The sequence below is a fragment of the Pimephales promelas genome, chromosome 11 (assembly GCF_988280905.1).
Source record: "Pimephales promelas chromosome 11, fPimPro1.hap1.1, whole genome shotgun sequence".
In the NCBI taxonomy this organism is placed as follows: Eukaryota; Metazoa; Chordata; class Actinopteri; order Cypriniformes; family Leuciscidae; genus Pimephales; species Pimephales promelas.
In genome coordinates this window covers 10,535,443-10,554,025 of record NC_142779.1, presented here as the reverse complement: position 1 = coordinate 10,554,025, position 18,583 = coordinate 10,535,443, and the positions used below count along the sequence as shown (strand labels likewise).

The 18,583-nt window shown below is 36.2% G+C and overlaps 2 protein-coding genes across 2 annotated transcripts; one reads left to right on the top strand and one right to left on the bottom strand.

Annotated features, from left to right (window-relative positions):
* Positions 1–784: 784 nt before the first annotated feature.
* tm9sf3 (transmembrane 9 superfamily member 3) lies at positions 785–13,955 on the top strand. The gene is made up of 15 exons (XM_039672442.2): positions 785–1,005; positions 3,942–4,137; positions 4,447–4,569; positions 6,470–6,630; positions 6,804–6,881; positions 6,974–7,105; positions 7,345–7,511; positions 7,722–7,816; positions 7,943–8,073; positions 8,808–8,947; positions 9,191–9,259; positions 9,351–9,497; positions 9,721–9,804; positions 11,041–11,117; positions 12,123–13,955. Exons 1-15 carry the CDS (start codon positions 913–915, stop codon positions 12,188–12,190), a joined length of 1,761 nt encoding a protein of 586 aa, XP_039528376.1. The 5' UTR covers positions 785–912; the 3' UTR covers positions 12,191–13,955.
* Positions 13,428–17,805, bottom strand: prdx3 (peroxiredoxin 3). Its single transcript, XM_039672446.2, has 7 exons — positions 17,736–17,805; positions 17,070–17,202; positions 16,840–16,981; positions 16,504–16,639; positions 16,152–16,255; positions 15,825–15,990; positions 13,428–15,295 (listed from the first exon to the last, which is right to left on the bottom strand). The coding sequence occupies exons 1-7, from the start codon at positions 17,769–17,771 to the stop codon at positions 15,245–15,247; spliced, it is 768 nt and encodes a 255-aa protein (XP_039528380.2). The 5' UTR covers positions 17,772–17,805; the 3' UTR covers positions 13,428–15,244.
* Positions 17,806–18,583: the final 778 nt, after the last annotated feature.

The following is an 18,583-nucleotide window of genomic DNA, read 5'->3' as shown; positions in this document are numbered from 1 at the left end:
AAATTGATGATGATGATGAATCCCATTAAAAACTGTAACATTTGTGACAGTTGGCTAATTGGCCTTTTTTGTAATTAGGTATTAGCCAACATGCTGCCCCATTTCAAATAGCCTAACAAACAAACAAACAAACAAACAAAACTAAAACAAAAATACCTTTAGCAAGGCGCCCCTGGGGGTTCATGGGGGAAAAGCAGGGGGTTAGTGAGTTAAGGCTAATTATAATCCAGTAATAAAAATATAAAATGAAAAGAAATAATTTTAAAATCGAAACATTCTAAACATAATACTTCATATTTCATTATTGTTATTTACCTGTATGATATGTGACCATTTGACTTATGAGAATCTTGAACATGCACATTTCTTGTTAAATTATTACAATTAAATTATTAACAAAATAATTGGGGGAAATGAGTAATTGTATTCATGTTAACTAAAGTTTTTGTGAACTGTTTTATTTTGGCAGCTTAGTGAGGAATAGCTGTGGTCTTGAATGAATCGACGTTTAATAGCGATATGTTTACTGATTAGGCGTAACTTTCTACAACACTATTTGAAGTTCCTATCAATGAACATTCACCAGTGTTGTTTTTACATCCTGCTTAGCAGCCTGCCTTTCCACCGCTTCTGTTTGCGCTCAGATGACGTGGCCATGGGTGGCGAAGCGGAGGGTTTTCTTTCTCAACTTTGACTCATCGCTCTCTCCAACGATAGGTCCAAGTTACCCATGTGACCTGTTCTCACCAATCAGCGGTGGACGCGCTGATCACTCGCCAAGCAGTTTTACGACAAACTCGTATGTGAGCACCTCAAGACAACTACTGTCATAGAACCAGGAAGAAGGAAGGTGGGATAGCCCCCAAAAAAGATACCATTTCAAATCAGTCGCAGAATTTTCCCTAGAAAATCATGGGGCTCTGCAGGTGGACGATTGAAGTGGTTGTCTTGACGACTGTTTTTAGTTCATTGCTGCCAGTTCGAGCAGATGAACACGAACATAAGGTAAGATAAACTGCGGGCCGAGAAGCCCTCTGTGTTCGGTTTGTATAGTCTCGAGAGACGTTAGATATTGAGCTGGTTGTCCTGGCAAAAGTGCCTAACATCAAAGGACATAAATTAATCCAATAAACTTGATACGATAATTGATGTATTGTCCCGTGTCTATGTTAGAAATGCTAAGCACATCAGAAGCTACGTGGCTAGCTTAGCATCAGCTATCCTATTACATTATGGAGTTCAAACAGCAGGGCTGTGCTCGAAATTCTCGGGTTCGACTCCTCGTATGATGCATAATAAGTAAAATGTTATTTTAGGCATAAGATGTGTTTCGTATATTGTGTGCGTTTCTTTTGTGTATGTATGAGGTTATTCTGAAGGGTCTACTAGCCGTCGTTAGCTAAAATAAATATGTCCGTCTGTACACACACACATCCGGTTCGTCTAGGCGTTTATATGCCCGATACACTGTAAAACATTGTTACATTTACATAAAAAGCAGATTTGGTTGCAACTTGCAAGAATTTGACTGTGACGGAGTGGCAGTCTTTTCTCGGTGTCATTTTGGTGACTGTATATTTACAGTTCCTAACCATATGTCATTAAATCAAAATATTTCAAAATAACAATCTAATTAAGCAAATAAAATCTGTCAGGTACAATGGAAGTTTGCTTAAATTCATCACAATTGTAACGTGTTATCACTTAACACGCATGCCAACTAACATATCTCAGAAATATTTAATAATATCTAAAATTACAATTACATGGGTTAGGAAGATTATAGAAGGCAGCTTGCAATTAACATGTTTTTATTGTAGCATATTTGCACTTTTTCACTATTTTAGTGTAACTGTTACAGCATTATAGTGATAATGTTTGATATGAGATGACTTAAAAGTCAGCATGAAATGCAAATTAACGTAAAGGTACAATATGTAAGCATTTTGTAATAAAATATCCAAAAATCACCGGCACAGTGTGATATATTCCTGCAGTGTGTACTCACAATATCCCTAAAGTCTCCAAAGATTTTTTATTTCAGTGAAATTCCAATTTTAAATAAGTGGCCTTTACGGAAAAAAAAAAAATATCAGTATCCACGCTATCCTCAGTTTCCGTTCATACTGCCATAACCACGATTTAACCATGGCGACAGACATGGACAACTGCGTAGTGCGTAATGTTTAGCCGCACACAGTTCTTGTTTCTTTCAAACATAGACCATGGCAAGCAGACTTTGGGACAAACACGGAGAATTTAATTGAGGATCAATATCAGCGTGGCGTTTTTAAGATGCCGAGAGCTCCACGTCCGCGACTAGCTTTGACTTGACAGAGCTTCACTAGTCATGACTTGACAGCTTTATTAGACAGGTGAGCAAATGTTCATAAAACAAATCAATGTCATTAACATTAGCTCAACATGATGAATGTTACAATATGGTCAGTATATATGTTATTCTAATGTTGATCTAGCTTACTGCTAGTTTCATATAGCAAACTAACTAACACGAAAGTTAGTATAACTTATAACTAAATAACATATAACTTTCAACACCCTTTAAATGCCGTTTAGTGTGATAGTGTAATGTAGACCAAGTGAAGCAGCGCTCCATTACTGTGTGAGTAATCCACGGGACTCGCGTGTGATATCTGTCTCTTTAGCAATCGCGATCTGCTTCATACCCCTGTAACGTTAAAAATCATGAATTTTTGCACTCAGCCATAAACATTTATTAGATCCGGATCAGCTTGACAGCAAGTCCCATCATTCGGCTCATCACTGCGTCATAAACTTACGACTTTGTTATTGTTGGAAACTGCACCCTTTTGTGGTGAAAAAAAACCCTACATATAGTGCCTTTAATTTTTAATCAAAATTTCATAACTGGAACTCCATTTTTCATTCATCAGCATTTCGGACATTGGTAGGTTGGTTGTATGACACTGATCAGTTTAGACAAGTTGACTTTGGGTGTTAAGAGATTTAAATCTTCACTTTTATTGCAGCCCCTTTCACATCTTTCATAATATTACTGGGATTATTCAGCACCATACATAATCTGTGATGATGAATTATAGCTCATAAAACAGGATATGTTCTCGTATTAATTCCTCCTTTCCTTTCAAGGTTTCTGGTGGATAATGTTCTTCTTTTTGTTCAAACTAATTGCCAATGGGAATACCTCTGAGCATGGGCGACGTGTTTAAGGTTTCATTGTTGCAACCATGCAGTTGCTCTTATATTTGTTCTCTAGATTCAGATAGGATGGTGTAACACTACCTGATTTACTGGTTCACACCCTATCTTTCTTGAGCTTCTTAATTCAAAGAATTTAAGGGATAGTTCAATATGAACCAACTACTTTCCTCTGTGGAACATAAAAGAAGATATTTTGAGAAATGTCTTTTTTTGTTGTTGTTTCTCCAATGGAAGTCAATAGTCACCAAAACTGTTTCAAATCTTTTGTCTTCCCATGAAGAAAGATACAGGTTTGGAACAACATGATGGTTTGTTTGATGACAATTTTTGGTAAACTCTTCCTTTAAGCACTTATTTCTCCATTCTTCAATCTGTATCAAGATTATTTCCACACCAGAATCAATTACATTTCTATTATCTAATGATCTATTAGGCTTATGTCTAATCATATCTCCATTGTTGTCATTTGCCTCAAAATAGGGTATTTCATTTATGCATTGGAAAACTTGTTAAAGATACAACAGGATATTGATAACCATTGAGCGGCAACAATAATCATTGCTTCCAATGGTCTGTTTTGTAAGGCTCTGCATACTTTATTCTATATAGACTGAGGGTGGAGCCTTCTTAGTCTGAGCTCTTTCAATTGGTCACATCCTGGAGTTGAATTAACATCCCAAAGAATAGATGCTGATATTTGAAACAGGTAGCTAATGACTGTTCTCGTTCTTCTGCAGTACACTGATAAAGAGGAGGTGGTTCTATGGATGAATACAGTGGGCCCTTATCACAACCGACAGGAGACCTATAAGTATTTCTCCCTACCATTCTGTGTGGGCACGAAGAAAACTATTAGTCATTATCATGAGACGTTAGGAGAGGCGCTACAGGGGGTTGAACTGGAGTTTAGCGGTCTGGATATCAAGTATACAGGTATGGTCTTAATACCTGTTCAACTGAACGATGGCCGAAATGCATAATTTTCCCGTTATCACTGTAAAGCTGCTTTGAAACACAATCTGTATTGTGTTAAGCGCTATATTCATAAAGGTGACTTGACTATTGTGGCTAGCATGTTAACTTTTTCAAATGAAGCTTATCAAGGGCACAATCATTAAATGGCATTACATGTAAAGTACTATGAATGTAATTTACATTATTTAAATTTGTAGATCATTCATCCACATGTAAGATTATTGCTCTTGTGATGATTGTAAGAATGCAATGCTTTGTCTTTTACAGATGAGGTGTTACAGACGACATACTGTGACATTGAACTAGACAAACCTAAAAAAGATGCGTTTGTCTATGCCATCAAGAACCACTACTGGTATCAAATGTACATAGATGACCTTCCCATCTGGGGTGAGTAAACCAGAAGCCAGAGTGATTGCCATTGGCAAACCTAATTTTGAGATTTTATTCATTTTTTTTAATTTTATTTCTATAATCAGTTTTTCATCTAATATCTATTTTATGTATATTATATTTTTATTTTATGATAGAATAATATTCCTAATAGTTTTTGTTAATAATAACACTGTTCAGCTTACACAGTAAAAAAATGAGACAGCAGTTGTGAAGGTGACAAATATACTTTTGAGACTAACCTTTTAGCACAAACAACAAAAATGACAAACAGTTTTCTGATGATCATTTTAATCATCAAAAAGTCTAAATGGGGTATTGCTTGTGAGTGACCTTCACTGAAATGCGAGTGAAATCCTACATTGTGTTTAGGTCAATTTTTTTATGTGCGGGTGTGCAGAGACAGGGTGACCAACTGCTCTCCAGGGTACTGTTAACTTTGTGCACCTAGTTGATTAATCTTTGCAAAGAAATGAAAGTGGCATGTATGTATCTTTCCATTCTGGGACATCCTGTTCTGTGACATTTTTTGATTGACAGAAAGCATCTAAAGAGTATTGATTTCATTATGCAACATTTGAGGCTGCAGAGAAGGTTAATGAAGATGCTTGATGTCATGATGGTTGATGTCTTTGGCTGTGACTTTCAAGTCCATGTTCCATTACAAACCCTATGAGGGAAACAAAGCAGTGCATCATCGTTTTGAATATCAATCCTGCTAAAAACTTTTTTTATTCCACTCCGCTCATGTTAACATTGAAGTATTCGACAAGGAACATTTTGGTAAGATGACATAACTTAAGAACAGCCTTCAAATTGTACCATTTTGACTTTTTTGCTTGCTGTTTTGCTATTATTCTCGTGCACTGAATATTTCACTAAGCTGATCTCCAATCAGAGTTTCCTCTTTCAGCGACGGCCCGACGCCGATTCAATATGTCGAATTGGCCGGAACAAAGCTGACGAGAAAACTTAGTCCACCAACGCACAAACAAGTGCCCGACAGCCGACCGTCGGCTCGGTGTGTTCCAGGTTTTAGGGCATTTCACAGCAGTTGGGAGACTCAAGTCTGCAGTCATCATTGTAGGGATGCTGCCATGTTGGTACAGAAATGCCAGCAAGTTCTTTAAGATCCATTGTGAGCTGCCAAAATAGCTATATATTTTCTGGTAGCTTCCCATTTAATGACCATCTTCTCACTCCAAATTTTTCAAATGATATTGTTCCTTAGATAATGCATGTTACAAATCAATTACATTGTTCTAAAAAAAAAAAGGAATAATAAACTGTGCCTGAAGGGGAAATCAGTTTATTGAAGTATTTTAAACATGTTGTTTCCCACGTAACAGTTTGACATTTTAACAAACCATTATTATTCAACAGAACTAACCATTTGTTCTGAAAGAGCAGTAGGGTTATTAAGCGTTTTAATAGTTGCTCATAAATTAAGTAACTTTGATCATGGGAAGGGAAGAAAAGACTTTGGGCTTTAACTGCCATGTGAGTGAGCTATATGTTTTTGAGGAGTATATGTTGTATCTTTATTTTTGCGGATATTTGGAGAAATTTTATAAGAAGTTTGTCTTGGTAGCATGCTTAAGAGTTTTTCTTTTTGTTGGTTCTTTACTTGAAATGACAGCATGATTATGCCATTCAGCATTTCACACAAAACGATATTTAAGAGGAACAGACTTTGGTTGGATTATAAAATGTTAGACTGTGATATTAGTGGTTATTCCAGTCATTTTAGAGGCAGAGTAAGTCATATTTTTGATACAAATGTTATATTATTTGGATTTAATGTACTTGTTTATTTAAACTGATAATATACTTTTGACATAATGTGACATGTTTGCCTTCATTCTAAACGGAATATTGTTTTGTTGGATTATTTAAGGTATTGTTGGTGAAGCTGATGAGAATGGAGAAGACTATTATCTCTGGACTTACAAAAAGCTGGAGATCGGATACAATGGGAATAGAATTGTGGATGTTAACTTGACCAGTGAGGGGAAGGTCAAGCTTGTGCCAAACACAAAAATTCCCATGTCATACTCTGTGAGTAAAGCTTTCCTAAAATTAAGAAACCTGCTAATATTAACTAATACTAGGTTAATTAAATTGTCATTTAAAATCGAACTTTGTGTGGGAAATTAATACTAATGCTTATTGTGTGAAAGAATAATATGTGTAAAATTAATAATATTACAAACTTATGCCAACCCTTACAGGTGAAGTGGAAGAAATCTGATGTGAAATTTGAGGATAGATTTGACAAATATCTTGATCCGTCCTTTTTTCAACACCGGGTAAATGGCACATATTGTTTGCTAACTCCATCTAATTTAAAATGTGCTGTGGGGGATAATGAATTTATGGAATGCTTTTTGCTTTCTGACAGATTCACTGGTTCTCAATATTCAACTCTTTCATGATGGTGATTTTCCTGGTGGGCCTTGTTTCAATGATCCTGATGAGGACATTAAGGAAAGACTACGCCAGATACAGCAAAGAAGAAGAAATGGATGATATGGTGATCACTTACAGAACAGTTTTGTAATTCTTAATTACACAAGGCTTATTAATCCATCACCTTTTAAGTTGCGCATTTGTTTTCGCTTGAATCTTTGATGAATTGGTTTATTCACAGCCTCTCAATGGCTGATGTTTTATAGCTTTGATAACAGTTCCAAGTGTAATGCTATGTTCCTCTCAGGGATGGTGTCTTCCTCTGCATTTTATCAAACTCAATGCACATTCTTTTTTCCTCAGGACCGTGATCTCGGTGATGAATATGGATGGAAGCAGGTTCATGGTGATGTGTTCAGACCGTCCAGCCACCCGCTGATATTCTCCTCCCTCATTGGCTCTGGGTGTCAGATCTTCTCGGTTTCCCTCATAGTCATCATTTTGGCCATGATTGAGGACTTGTATACAGAGTGAGTTTCACCTATTATTAACAGGGCAATGATAAACTACGTGTATTGTGTAATTATTGTCTAATAATTAAATATAGGCTAAAACAAAAATTACATTGTTGTATAACCATGATATACTGTACATTTGGACATGTATGGAAAGTTGGGCTGTAAGGGATATTCACATTTTCTGAAGTGCTCATCAAATGAATTTCGTGTTTGCTTTTGTAGGAGAGGGTCCATGCTGAGTACAGCCATATTTGTCTATGCTGCCACGTCCCCAGTCAACGGCTACTTTGGTGGAAGCCTTTATGCAAAACAAGGAGGTATGCAAACTAATGTTTGTAACATCTGCGATAATGAAACGTCCAAATGTCATTAAGACAACCTATTGAAGGTGTTCTATGTGTCTACAGACCTTTTTGTTCTTGTTTCTTGTATAATTTTTGCAGGGAGGAGATGGATAAAGCAGATGTTCATAGGAGCTTTTCTGATCCCTGCCATGGTGTGTGGCACAGCATTCTTCATAAACTTTATTGCAATCTACTACCATGCCTCTAGAGCCATCCCATTCGGCACCATGGTGAGTTAGTAATCTGCCTTATACAGTGTCTAGTCTATATATGGCTATCTCAAGCAATAATAAGTCAATCTCAGACTGATTTTACAACTGGGATCAACTAAGTAGAAAAGACAGTCAACTGTTTTCACATCATATGTGTTATTTTGGACAATTAAATTTGGTTGTGAACGTGCTAGTGTCATCTAGTTTCAAGTCTGCTACATTACACATGCAATTTATTTTCCCATTTTATTATTGCACTCACATTTAATAACAGAATCTCAACAATACTTGATTGATTGCGCAGGAAAAATCTCATTGGTTCTTGTGGAACCTCGAACCCGTGAGAATGAACCTCATTGGTTCTTGTGTGTCAAGCAAGTATACTTGAACTTCTGTTTAGTGTGCTAAGATCAATGTTTATGTGAATAAAAGCATAAATTAAATCTGTTTATCATATAAAGGCGATTGTGTCTTTTCAGAAGACTTGGATTAAACTGTTCTATTCATAAGAATTATTTTACGATCTCTTATTGAACATTTTGAACCATTTGAGATTTAGATGAATAGAAGGACCATGGAAGGACAGAAATCTCTCCGATTTCATTAAAAATATCTTGATTTGTGTTCTGAAAATGAATGAAAGTCATGTGGGTTTGGAATGACATGAGCATAATTTTCACTTTGGGTTAAACCATTAATTTCTTTAGTACCGTATTTGTTTATCATTGTCATTTTTCTTCTTTTTTGATCAGGTTGCAGTGTGCTGCATCTGTTTCTTTGTAATTTTACCCCTGAACCTGGTGGGGACAATTCTGGGCAGGAACCTCTCCGGTCAGCCTAACTTTCCTTGCAGGGTCAATGCTGTACCCAGACCCATCCCAGAGAAGAAATGGTAACCTCAGTCATGATTCACACATTACAGAGCGTCTCACAGCTGTTCAGTTGTCTTGATATAATCCCATATTCCCCATTGTACCATTGTTTCATTTTTGTTTTCTGTGATTTACATGATGTTCAAACATGATCAAATTGATTTGAATGTAAATACTGTGAAGGTTTTCTTTACATCAGATAAAATAATAGTTCGACTTTCTTAAATAAATTTGTCTTACTAAATGTTTCTCTGAATTGGCAGGTTTATGGAGCCAGCGGTTATTGTGTGTCTAGGTGGCATTCTTCCATTCGGGTCAATATTCATTGAGATGTAAGTCTGCACACTTCTGGGTACACACACACACCCATAATCAATGACTATGAATATCTACAAGATTTAAAAATCTTACATTTTCTTTCAGGTACTTCATTTTCACATCTTTCTGGGCCTACAAGATTTACTATGTGTATGGATTTATGATGCTGGTGCTGGTGATCTTGTGCATTGTTACAGTCTGTGTTACCATTGTCTGTACCTACTTCCTTCTCAATGCAGAAGACTACAGATGGTAAGGATCATTACATGCAATACTGTATTTTTTTTCAATACTGTATTGTCTTTGCTTATGTTTTTTAATTTGTTTCCATCCTCCCAAGTGTACTTGGTATCAGACCGCAGGGGCATTTTAATTTTTTTTAGGGATGTAAATGCATCATAACCAGATGACATCATGAGACTAAATGACAGTGCTTCTTTTAAGATTTAATGTTATTTTTCTTTCTTTTTTGCAGGCAGTGGACCAGCTTTCTCTCTGCAGCCTCAACAGCAGTTTACGTTTACATGTACTCCTTCTACTACTATTTCTTTAAAACAAAGTGAGTTTTAGTTTCTTTTCCTTAAATGTAGTTGTAGGAATGCTCAATTTAAATGTCTGTCATTTACTCACTCTTAGTCACTTGATTTATTCAGAATTTATGCAGAATTTTCAAGCTGCTATTTTCTATAAAATATTATCTATAAAGCAACAATCTACATAAAACATAAAAAGCAATACAATAAAATTGCTAGAAACTCTCTTTTTTAGCATGGTTGCTTGTGTGCAATAGGTATGACCTGAAATTTCTGCTGAAAAGTCCCCCCCCCCACCCCTCAGTGTTCAGCGCTCAGGTTTCACTCTCGCTCTAGCCCTTATTACTTCACGGTGTGACTATCCGCTCAATATTCCTCTCTATGCACATGCGCTCTGCTCAGTTGCTCACGGCCCATGCGAAGGCTCCACTAATCTACTGCTCATGCTCATCTGAAAAGCAAAGTCTGCTCAAATAACGCATTGACATCAAATTTCTATGTAGTTGTACTACCATATTCTTGTTTCTGTTTGCAATAGCCCTACTGTCCTTTAACATGGTGTGGTGGCCATACTGGGCAACACTGGTAAAATGATGCTACCATCTCTTTCACTGATCCGCGTACATGCTCTGAAAATAATAGATTTGTAGTACTACACATTGTTTTGGATAATTGGTAAAAAATAAATCTATTAAATCTGATCCTGTTGCATAGAAATAATAAAGAATAATATATCGATTTTTAATATTATATTTTCTGTCCAATTTTTGTGTGGTTATTTTTTTGGCTTGCATTTTTTAAATTCAGTATCATTAAAATTATTGAACGTCACTTAAAAAAAGTCTAATATTTAATATAAATATTAAAGCTAATTTTCAATAATAAATAAATTATTTTTAAAATGCGTTTTCGGCCAAGCGCTTCCAGAATTTTCGGTTTCGGCCCAGAATTTTCATTTTGGTGCATCCCTAAATTGCAAGCACATTATTTGAAAATTAGAAACTGTTTCTCATTTTCATTTAGTGGATTTATTACCGTATCTTTGGAAAAATTTGTAGCACTTGAGTAGAAGTCGCACAGGGGCAAAATTGTGCTGAGGAAACAAAAACAAACACAAGTAGTGCCTAAATTTAATAGCATTATATAGGTTGCAGCATGTTATATATGATAAAACATATAGTCCAGAAAATATGGTAATTGTCTGTGTGTCTAAATCTGTGGATCTGATACCAATAATTAGCATGTACTAATTTTATCTGCAGGATGTATGGCTTATTTCAGACGTCATTCTATTTTGGCTACATGGCTGTGTTCAGTACTGCTCTGGGAATCATGTGTGGTGAGTACAAGAAAACTGAAACACTTCTCTATTACAGTGGTTCTCCTTGTTATAGGGTTGGGCGACGTCTACCAATTTGGCATCAGACGATGTCTACAGTGAATACATTTTCGTAATATTCTCAATTTCCACTACATATTTTCCTCTATATCTTATCAGCAATTTCGAATTCGTCATTCTCTGCAGCAGCTGAGCAAAGAGCGAGTCTATGGAGCAAATGTAGTGATCTAACTGCCAGATTTAAACTGCGTGCTTTCACGCTATGGCTGGCGCTGAGCCAAAGACGGACGCGCGCAGCCCTTGTCATCGCTATATCACAACTGTTCAGTGTTTTTAACCACATAATATTTATTTAAGGTTTCAGACATTTAAATACCGTTATATGTAATATATTATAGCAAAACAATATATTTTAGTTTGTAAAATACACAATGGTGTCTATTGAAGCAGAAATAACAACCCATTCAAATATTTGACAACGTTTTTTTATTAATAGAGACACTGTTTAAATAATTATAAAGTCAACCCTAATTTTTCTGGGGCTTTACTTTCATGTATTTCGGGAGAAACTGATGAATTCCCGCACTCTAATATATCCAACAGACAGAAATATCTGAACTGCTACCCAAACACGGCGCCCATCTCACATACAGATCAAGATCTTTTTCTTTCTTTTTTTTAAACGACAAAACAAACTCGCTTACACATTTGAGAATCGGAATATAAGATAGTTCATCATGAAATGGTAAGCAAGTTAATATTTTGAAATAAAAGCGCTAAATCTGCAATAGAGCGCTATTTTGGCTGTGGTGAATCGCGTGCCAAGCATAACGCGTCACCATGGAAACGGGGGGGGGGCACGATGCCATCTAAACATCGTGATGTCTGTCAGCCATCACCGTCCATCGGCCTAACCCTACCTTGTTATAATCATAAGTGTTGCTATATGGGTAGGGGAGCGACATATTCTTATGATAACACAATGCATCATCACTTTGTTTTTAGGAGCGGTAGGTTACATGGGAACAAGTGCCTTTGTGAGGAAGATCTACACAAATGTAAAAATCGACTAAAAACTCTGCAGCGACGCTGTGGATCAGCCGGCACTTCCTCCGATCGACGCGGGCACAAAGTCTCCATTTATTTTGCAAGAAGAGATTGTGGTATCTTGTACAAAATCTAGTTTTCCATTTTCTCAATGAATTAAAAGTTGCGGCATGATGCGTACACAAGGGTAAAGTGAGAGGTGTAATAAACAGGACTTTTTATTTTTTATTTTATCTGCTTTTTCGTTTTTCCCTTCAGAGGCAATGCAGGCAGTAAACGCAGATAAAGGGGAAAGAAAGTACACCTCAACGTTGCTCCTATTTCTTATAACTTTATCCCACCCCCCCAAAAACCATTGAACAGATCTTTATTGATGGAATAGTCTAGCTCTCTTCAGTGAAGAGGCCAACGTGTATTGAGAGCCTTTGTTCTATTATATGAGAATATCAGAGAGTGGGGTTTACGTCCATCCTCTTGCTTGTCTGTTTTGTATTAGTCGTACAATGCCTTCATTGTAGTATTGTTTTTTCCAAAATACAGAAATTATTAAAAAAAAAATTCTTTCATAAATAGAGAAACCAATATGATGTGAAGAAAACCTTTTCAGGGCATCTGTTGTCCTGTAGCTCAGATCCACAGACCCGCGCTGGACAGAGCTTAGCACATCAGACACAGTTCGCTATCCACAAGCATATTCTAGTGAGACCGGTGATCTGAAATGATGGTTTGGTGGCAGATTGTTTTAATGGGATGTGTGATGTGATATTTCTTTTTCCAGTTCAGTTTTATGTTGTTTGGGTTTGAATGAAGTCTGCTCGTAAAGATAATATATGGAGGGGGGTGGCCATGTATATAACCTTAATAATGTAACTGTAGATGTAGATCCCAAACGTATTTTGGTTGTACAGATTTATTAAAGGGTGTCTTTTCTTTCTTTTATGGACAGTCAGATTAGGGTTTTTGTTATGTTTTTTTGAAGGTTGGGGTGGGCTTCTTGGCACAGTTACATCTTGCCTGATATTGCATGAATTTTTCACCAAATCAAATTATCAGATTCTATTGGTTTTTGTTGATCATAATTACATTTTAAGTGACCCTCATCACTACCCTTTATTTGCATCTTGTAGAACGGTCTCAAAAATAAGTGCTTCATTGACTTTGTGCTGCTCATAGAAGAGATAGTCATCAGCTTTTTTTATTATTATTTTTTTTTTATTTAAAGAGTTGAAAGGCTATTCATTGTCTTGGACAGCTCACTCGTGCTTCTTTTTGTATCCATGATCTGAACCAAAATTGTGATTTTTTTTTTTTTTTCACACAATTTAGGCGCACATGCTAAATCTCTGCAGACATACTGTACAAAGTGAAGTTATTGTACACTTTACTAGATGTTTTCATGATTACTAAGTGCAGACACACTTAGAGCTGTTGTTCTTATTTTTCTTGTTCCATTGTGTAAATACAGTATGTAAGAAAAAAAAGTGGCAAAGCCTTTTTCTAAAAATCATTCCTCCCAGTTTAAACAAAATTATTTCCGGTTCTTCATGTCATGTTCCATGTGAAGTCTAAAGAGACATTTTAAACACAATATTAACTTGCTGTAAAAAAGGAGAAGAAAAAAAGAAATAAACATTGTTTTTGAGGTTATGTAGGCATGGTTATGAAGGAAAAGTTGTCAATTAAAAATTTCTCCAAGGACAGCTGAGTACTTGATGGAAGCTACAAGAATTACACACAGTCAGTATGTAATGATTGCACTTTTCATTAGAATAAACATATGGTGTGACGGCAGCTTCATCTGTCTTAAACATATTGTGTCTCTAAAAACTTGGTCAATAATCAGTCAAACTTGAGTTTCTGAGATCGAAGTATTGCTGTATCGTTATTGTACAGTACCTTTTAACAAAGACTGCAGTGAACGGCCCTTGAATCCTGTCTCCCTGTCTTTGAACAATATGAAGCAGGATTTCTCTACTTTTTTAGTAACAAATGCATTGTTTTAAACTCTTGCACTTACAAATGACAATTATTTGTTGTTACAAAAATTATGAACACTACCATATCCTAGGATCATTGTTTTGCTAAAATACTTAAAGGTACACTATGTAACCCTTTTTTGTTCAAAATTAACAAATGATTTAACAAACGAACATTAAATTTATCAATACATCATCAGTCCTTCTTCCAAAACATGATTTTTGTCTTACCCTGATTCACTATTTATATATTAGACCTGATGGGATTTTTTTTTTTTTTTTTTTGTGGAAGATTGCGTATACATGCGTCACTTCGTCACGTCTGTAAATCGAGAAACCTCGGCTATTTGACATGGGAGAGGGAAAAAAAGCAGAGTACTGGCAAAAAGAACATGGCACAGCTCATAATAAAATGAGAATCAACTCTTGGCTTTTCAGAGATGACAAGAACAGAGGGATTTGAAATGTTGTAAAAGCATGGAGTCGGCGTTTTTGCTACTCAACATGATGTGAGTAAGGTATTTTATTTAATAGATAGATTGCCATATGTAGCTTTCTAACAGAGTTCATTGTAAAGCAGTATCTATTGCAAAGGCTCATATTCATCTGCACAGTCCCGAAGCGGAGCCAAAACAATGTTTTTCCATGAAACTGCAATTTTGTTTAAACTGATAGAGAGCCAAAAGTTACATAGTGTACCTTTAAGGTATAATATTCTTTGAAAGTTGTCATGAAATCAAAATTGACCCTATTTATTTTCTTAATACCTGTTACTGGGTTGTGAAAAGTTCATCCATGCATATATTTTTATAAAAACAAATTTGACCACACAATATTTAAATGTGAACATTTCTTTACTTATGTCGGAGAGTGAAGCACTTTGGATAGAAAGCATGTGCTATGGCAAAGAGACAAATTTAACAGAGCAGTTTTTAATAGGACAGCTTAACAGCATCAAAACAGATTACACTCCCTATTAACTGGCAACATACTGATACATGATGTCTATAAATAATTACATTTATTTTGGATATGGATCATGAAATTGTTTCAGTTAAGTGTTAAGATCTGCAGGATCAGTCAGTACCAGCAGTTTTAGGGTTTTCAGTTGACCTTCTCAAAGTATTCCTTCGAGCCATCTGGAGTCGGCTTAATCTAAGATAAAAAAAATTCAATTACATAAATTAAGTCAAAACAAAAGCAACAAACCTTACATTTCACACTATTATCTATGGTCATGATTAGTTCACATTTGGCCAAATACTAGCCATTTACAATAATTAATGAACAAGTTTGCTGATTTTCAACCAGCTCTGTATTGTTACAGTGTCTGTATTACATGTAAGTGAACTATGCAACTTTTTCTTTCATGTAACCAGTACCCAGATCTATAATGATATAATGGTCACTAGAGCGCCTCCGTTACACTAGCCTCTCCAAAATTGCCTTTAAATCTAGCTGGTTGACTTAGATTGTAGATACTGGAGTTGATGTACTATTTACATATACTACCAACATGCTAACAATACAACAATGGTTTAAAAAAATTGTGTGTACAAATTTACAAAAAGCATCACTCACCCATTCAGAAGTTGTGGTATTTCAATTTTTAGAAGTCTTTTATGCACCAACCACCTATTATGCAGTGCAATCATATCGTTCATTGACACCAGTAAAAGCTTACCGTGGGTGACTTTGGGGTCCAGCTGGCAGGACAGACTTCACCATGGGTTTCCACAAACTGGAAGGCCTTGACCAAACGGATGGTTTCCTCAACGGACCGTCCAACCGGCAGGTCATTTACACTCATGTGTCGGATCACTCCATTAGGATCAATAATGAAAAGCCCCCTACAATGTGAAACACCATTTAGTGATGGATAATTTGCAAAAAAGGCAACCTATCCAGCTTAGCAATGCATGAAAACAAACATACAGATACGGGAAATAAAACAAATGTTTGAGAATGTCTAAAATAAAGTAATCCAGGTACATTGATTAAATGATGGCACCTTAAAGCAATTCCAGGACCCTCAAGTAGGACCCCATAGTCTCTGGACACTTGCTTTGTGAGATCAGCCAACAGAGGAATGTGGATTTTTCCTAATCCTCCACTCTAGGCAAACCAGACGTTAGTTGGAAAGCTTAACATTTGGCATGAATTTGATGCTAGTTTCCCAATGCATTGATGCTATTTAGAGATCTGAGAATGTGCACATTACGGTTTATACAATGTCAATCGTTGAATTGTCTGAACAGCCAACAGTGTGTGTGTGTTTCATTTCAGTCAACTAATCAATAGAGCCTGGTAAGCAATGCAAAGTGACAACTGTATTTAGCTACAGTGTGTACATAAGTATAAACCTTTCTCGGGGTGTTGGTCCAAGCCAGGTGGGTAAAGTGAGAGTCCACAGAAACACCGACTACATGACAGTTTACATCACGAAACTCATTGGCTTTGTCACTGAAGGCGATGATCTCTGTGGGGCAAACAAAAGTGCTGCCGAGTGGGCAGAAAAAAAGAAGCATTAAAAACAACAGTATATCGTTTAATCAATAATCCTAGAGTGATGTACAAATGTACATGAGACAGTGTATGAGAGAACACTGTATTACCACACTCCATAAAGGTTATTTAAAACACCAATGAACTTCCGTTAAATCGTTCCGGTTTATTGTGAAGGAAAATGAAAAACTTACAAATCTAATGGGTAAAAGAAAAGGACCAGGTATTTGCCCTTAAAGTCTTCTAGGCTGATCTCCTTGAACTCTCCATTGACAACAGCAGTGCCTTTGAAATGTGGGGCCTGTTGAGTGACTGCTGGGGCCCATCTTGCAGTGCCTGATATTTACATAACATGCATGATAGATTATCAAATATAATGCTATATTTAATTAAGGGCAAAAACTCAAAATCTTATAAGACTTACTGATTGAGAAGCAAGCTTTTTGTGCAGCAATGCAAGCAAGGGATTGTGGTGCCCTGATCAAAGAAGAGCTGCATTGTGATGGTCCATTGTGAGGGACCAAAACATTCAGTCCATTAACTGCAGCTCTTCTTGCCTGTTGTGAAAAGGGGGGTCATGTTACACGAAAGAGCCGTTACACAAGTTAACTTATCGCTTTTCAACAGATAACACCATCCCCTAAAATCGTGCACATCGCGTACAAATATCTCAAACTATACACACAGTCCCGCTTAATGGCGCTTTCCACGAATAACGTTAGTTAGTTACACGTAGGTGAACACGTTTGTAGTGAGATAAGGTTTGTTTCAATACTTTTATCTAACATTAATTGGAACATTTTCACGTTAGGTTAAACATTTTCACGTCAAGTAATTAAAAACAAAGCGATCTGCACAAGCTAACATGTAATAATTGTTTATGATTAGTAATTCTTCTGACAGGACAGTGCACAGCAGATTGTATAAGCTGTTTAAAGGTTAAACACCGTGAAACGTATCTGCTGACCAAACGACGACTAACAGAGTTTAACCAATTACACTTGCACCTAAATGTAATTCAGCACTTGTTTCTCGTAACAATGTTTCGCAGCAGAAATCTTTTTTATCGGTACTACTGTATGAAACTTACAGAAGTCCTGAAAAGTCTCCCAATGGTGGCTGCCATCTTGCTAATATGCTCAAGCCTCAATGAATGCAGTGTGCAATAAAACACCCTGAGCATCAAAGTCGCGCACTAATTTTGCATTAGTTGCGCAGGACACACACACCGATACAAGAATTGCTTAAAATTATAGTTTAATAATATTACAAATATATATTAGATAAATTGGTGCCGACAAGGTTGTAAATATAAAACCATGTAAAGCCTGACATATTAGCTAAATAAAAGTCTGACAAATCTATTTTGTAGGCTAAGGTTTGCATACAGTCTTGAAGGCTTTGCCCTCATGTTTTATTATATATCAGGGCATTTAAATGCTTAATTTTACGATCAAAGCTCTGTAATTGTTACTGTCGGGGCCAAATCATATAATGCAATACGATGATGATTTAGAGATATAGCTTCTTTCGATACAAACATATCATAAATACATACATTTTCACACGATTTTTGTATTGTCTATAAAAAAGGTGTATGGATAATCAAGTAAATCTAAGTTGCTCTAAATGTTCGTCTTGGAATATTAATAACAAATTAGGCTACCCAAAACTATGACCCAGACAGCAAGGGGCATAGGGGCAACACATCTGGGCCGTGTGGATTCCAGGAGTGCCAGATGTGGTCCGTGTCTGGGTAGAGTTTACTTATTTTAAAATTTTACATGAAATGAATATTAATTCAGTGGACATTTTTAGAATTATAAAACCTATATAGGCTACTAAATCTGAATATAGGCTATAGGCCTATAGGCTACTATTTATCAAAGGCAGAAGGTATGTGGAAGATTGTGTACAACACTTCTTTTTAGCAAAGCC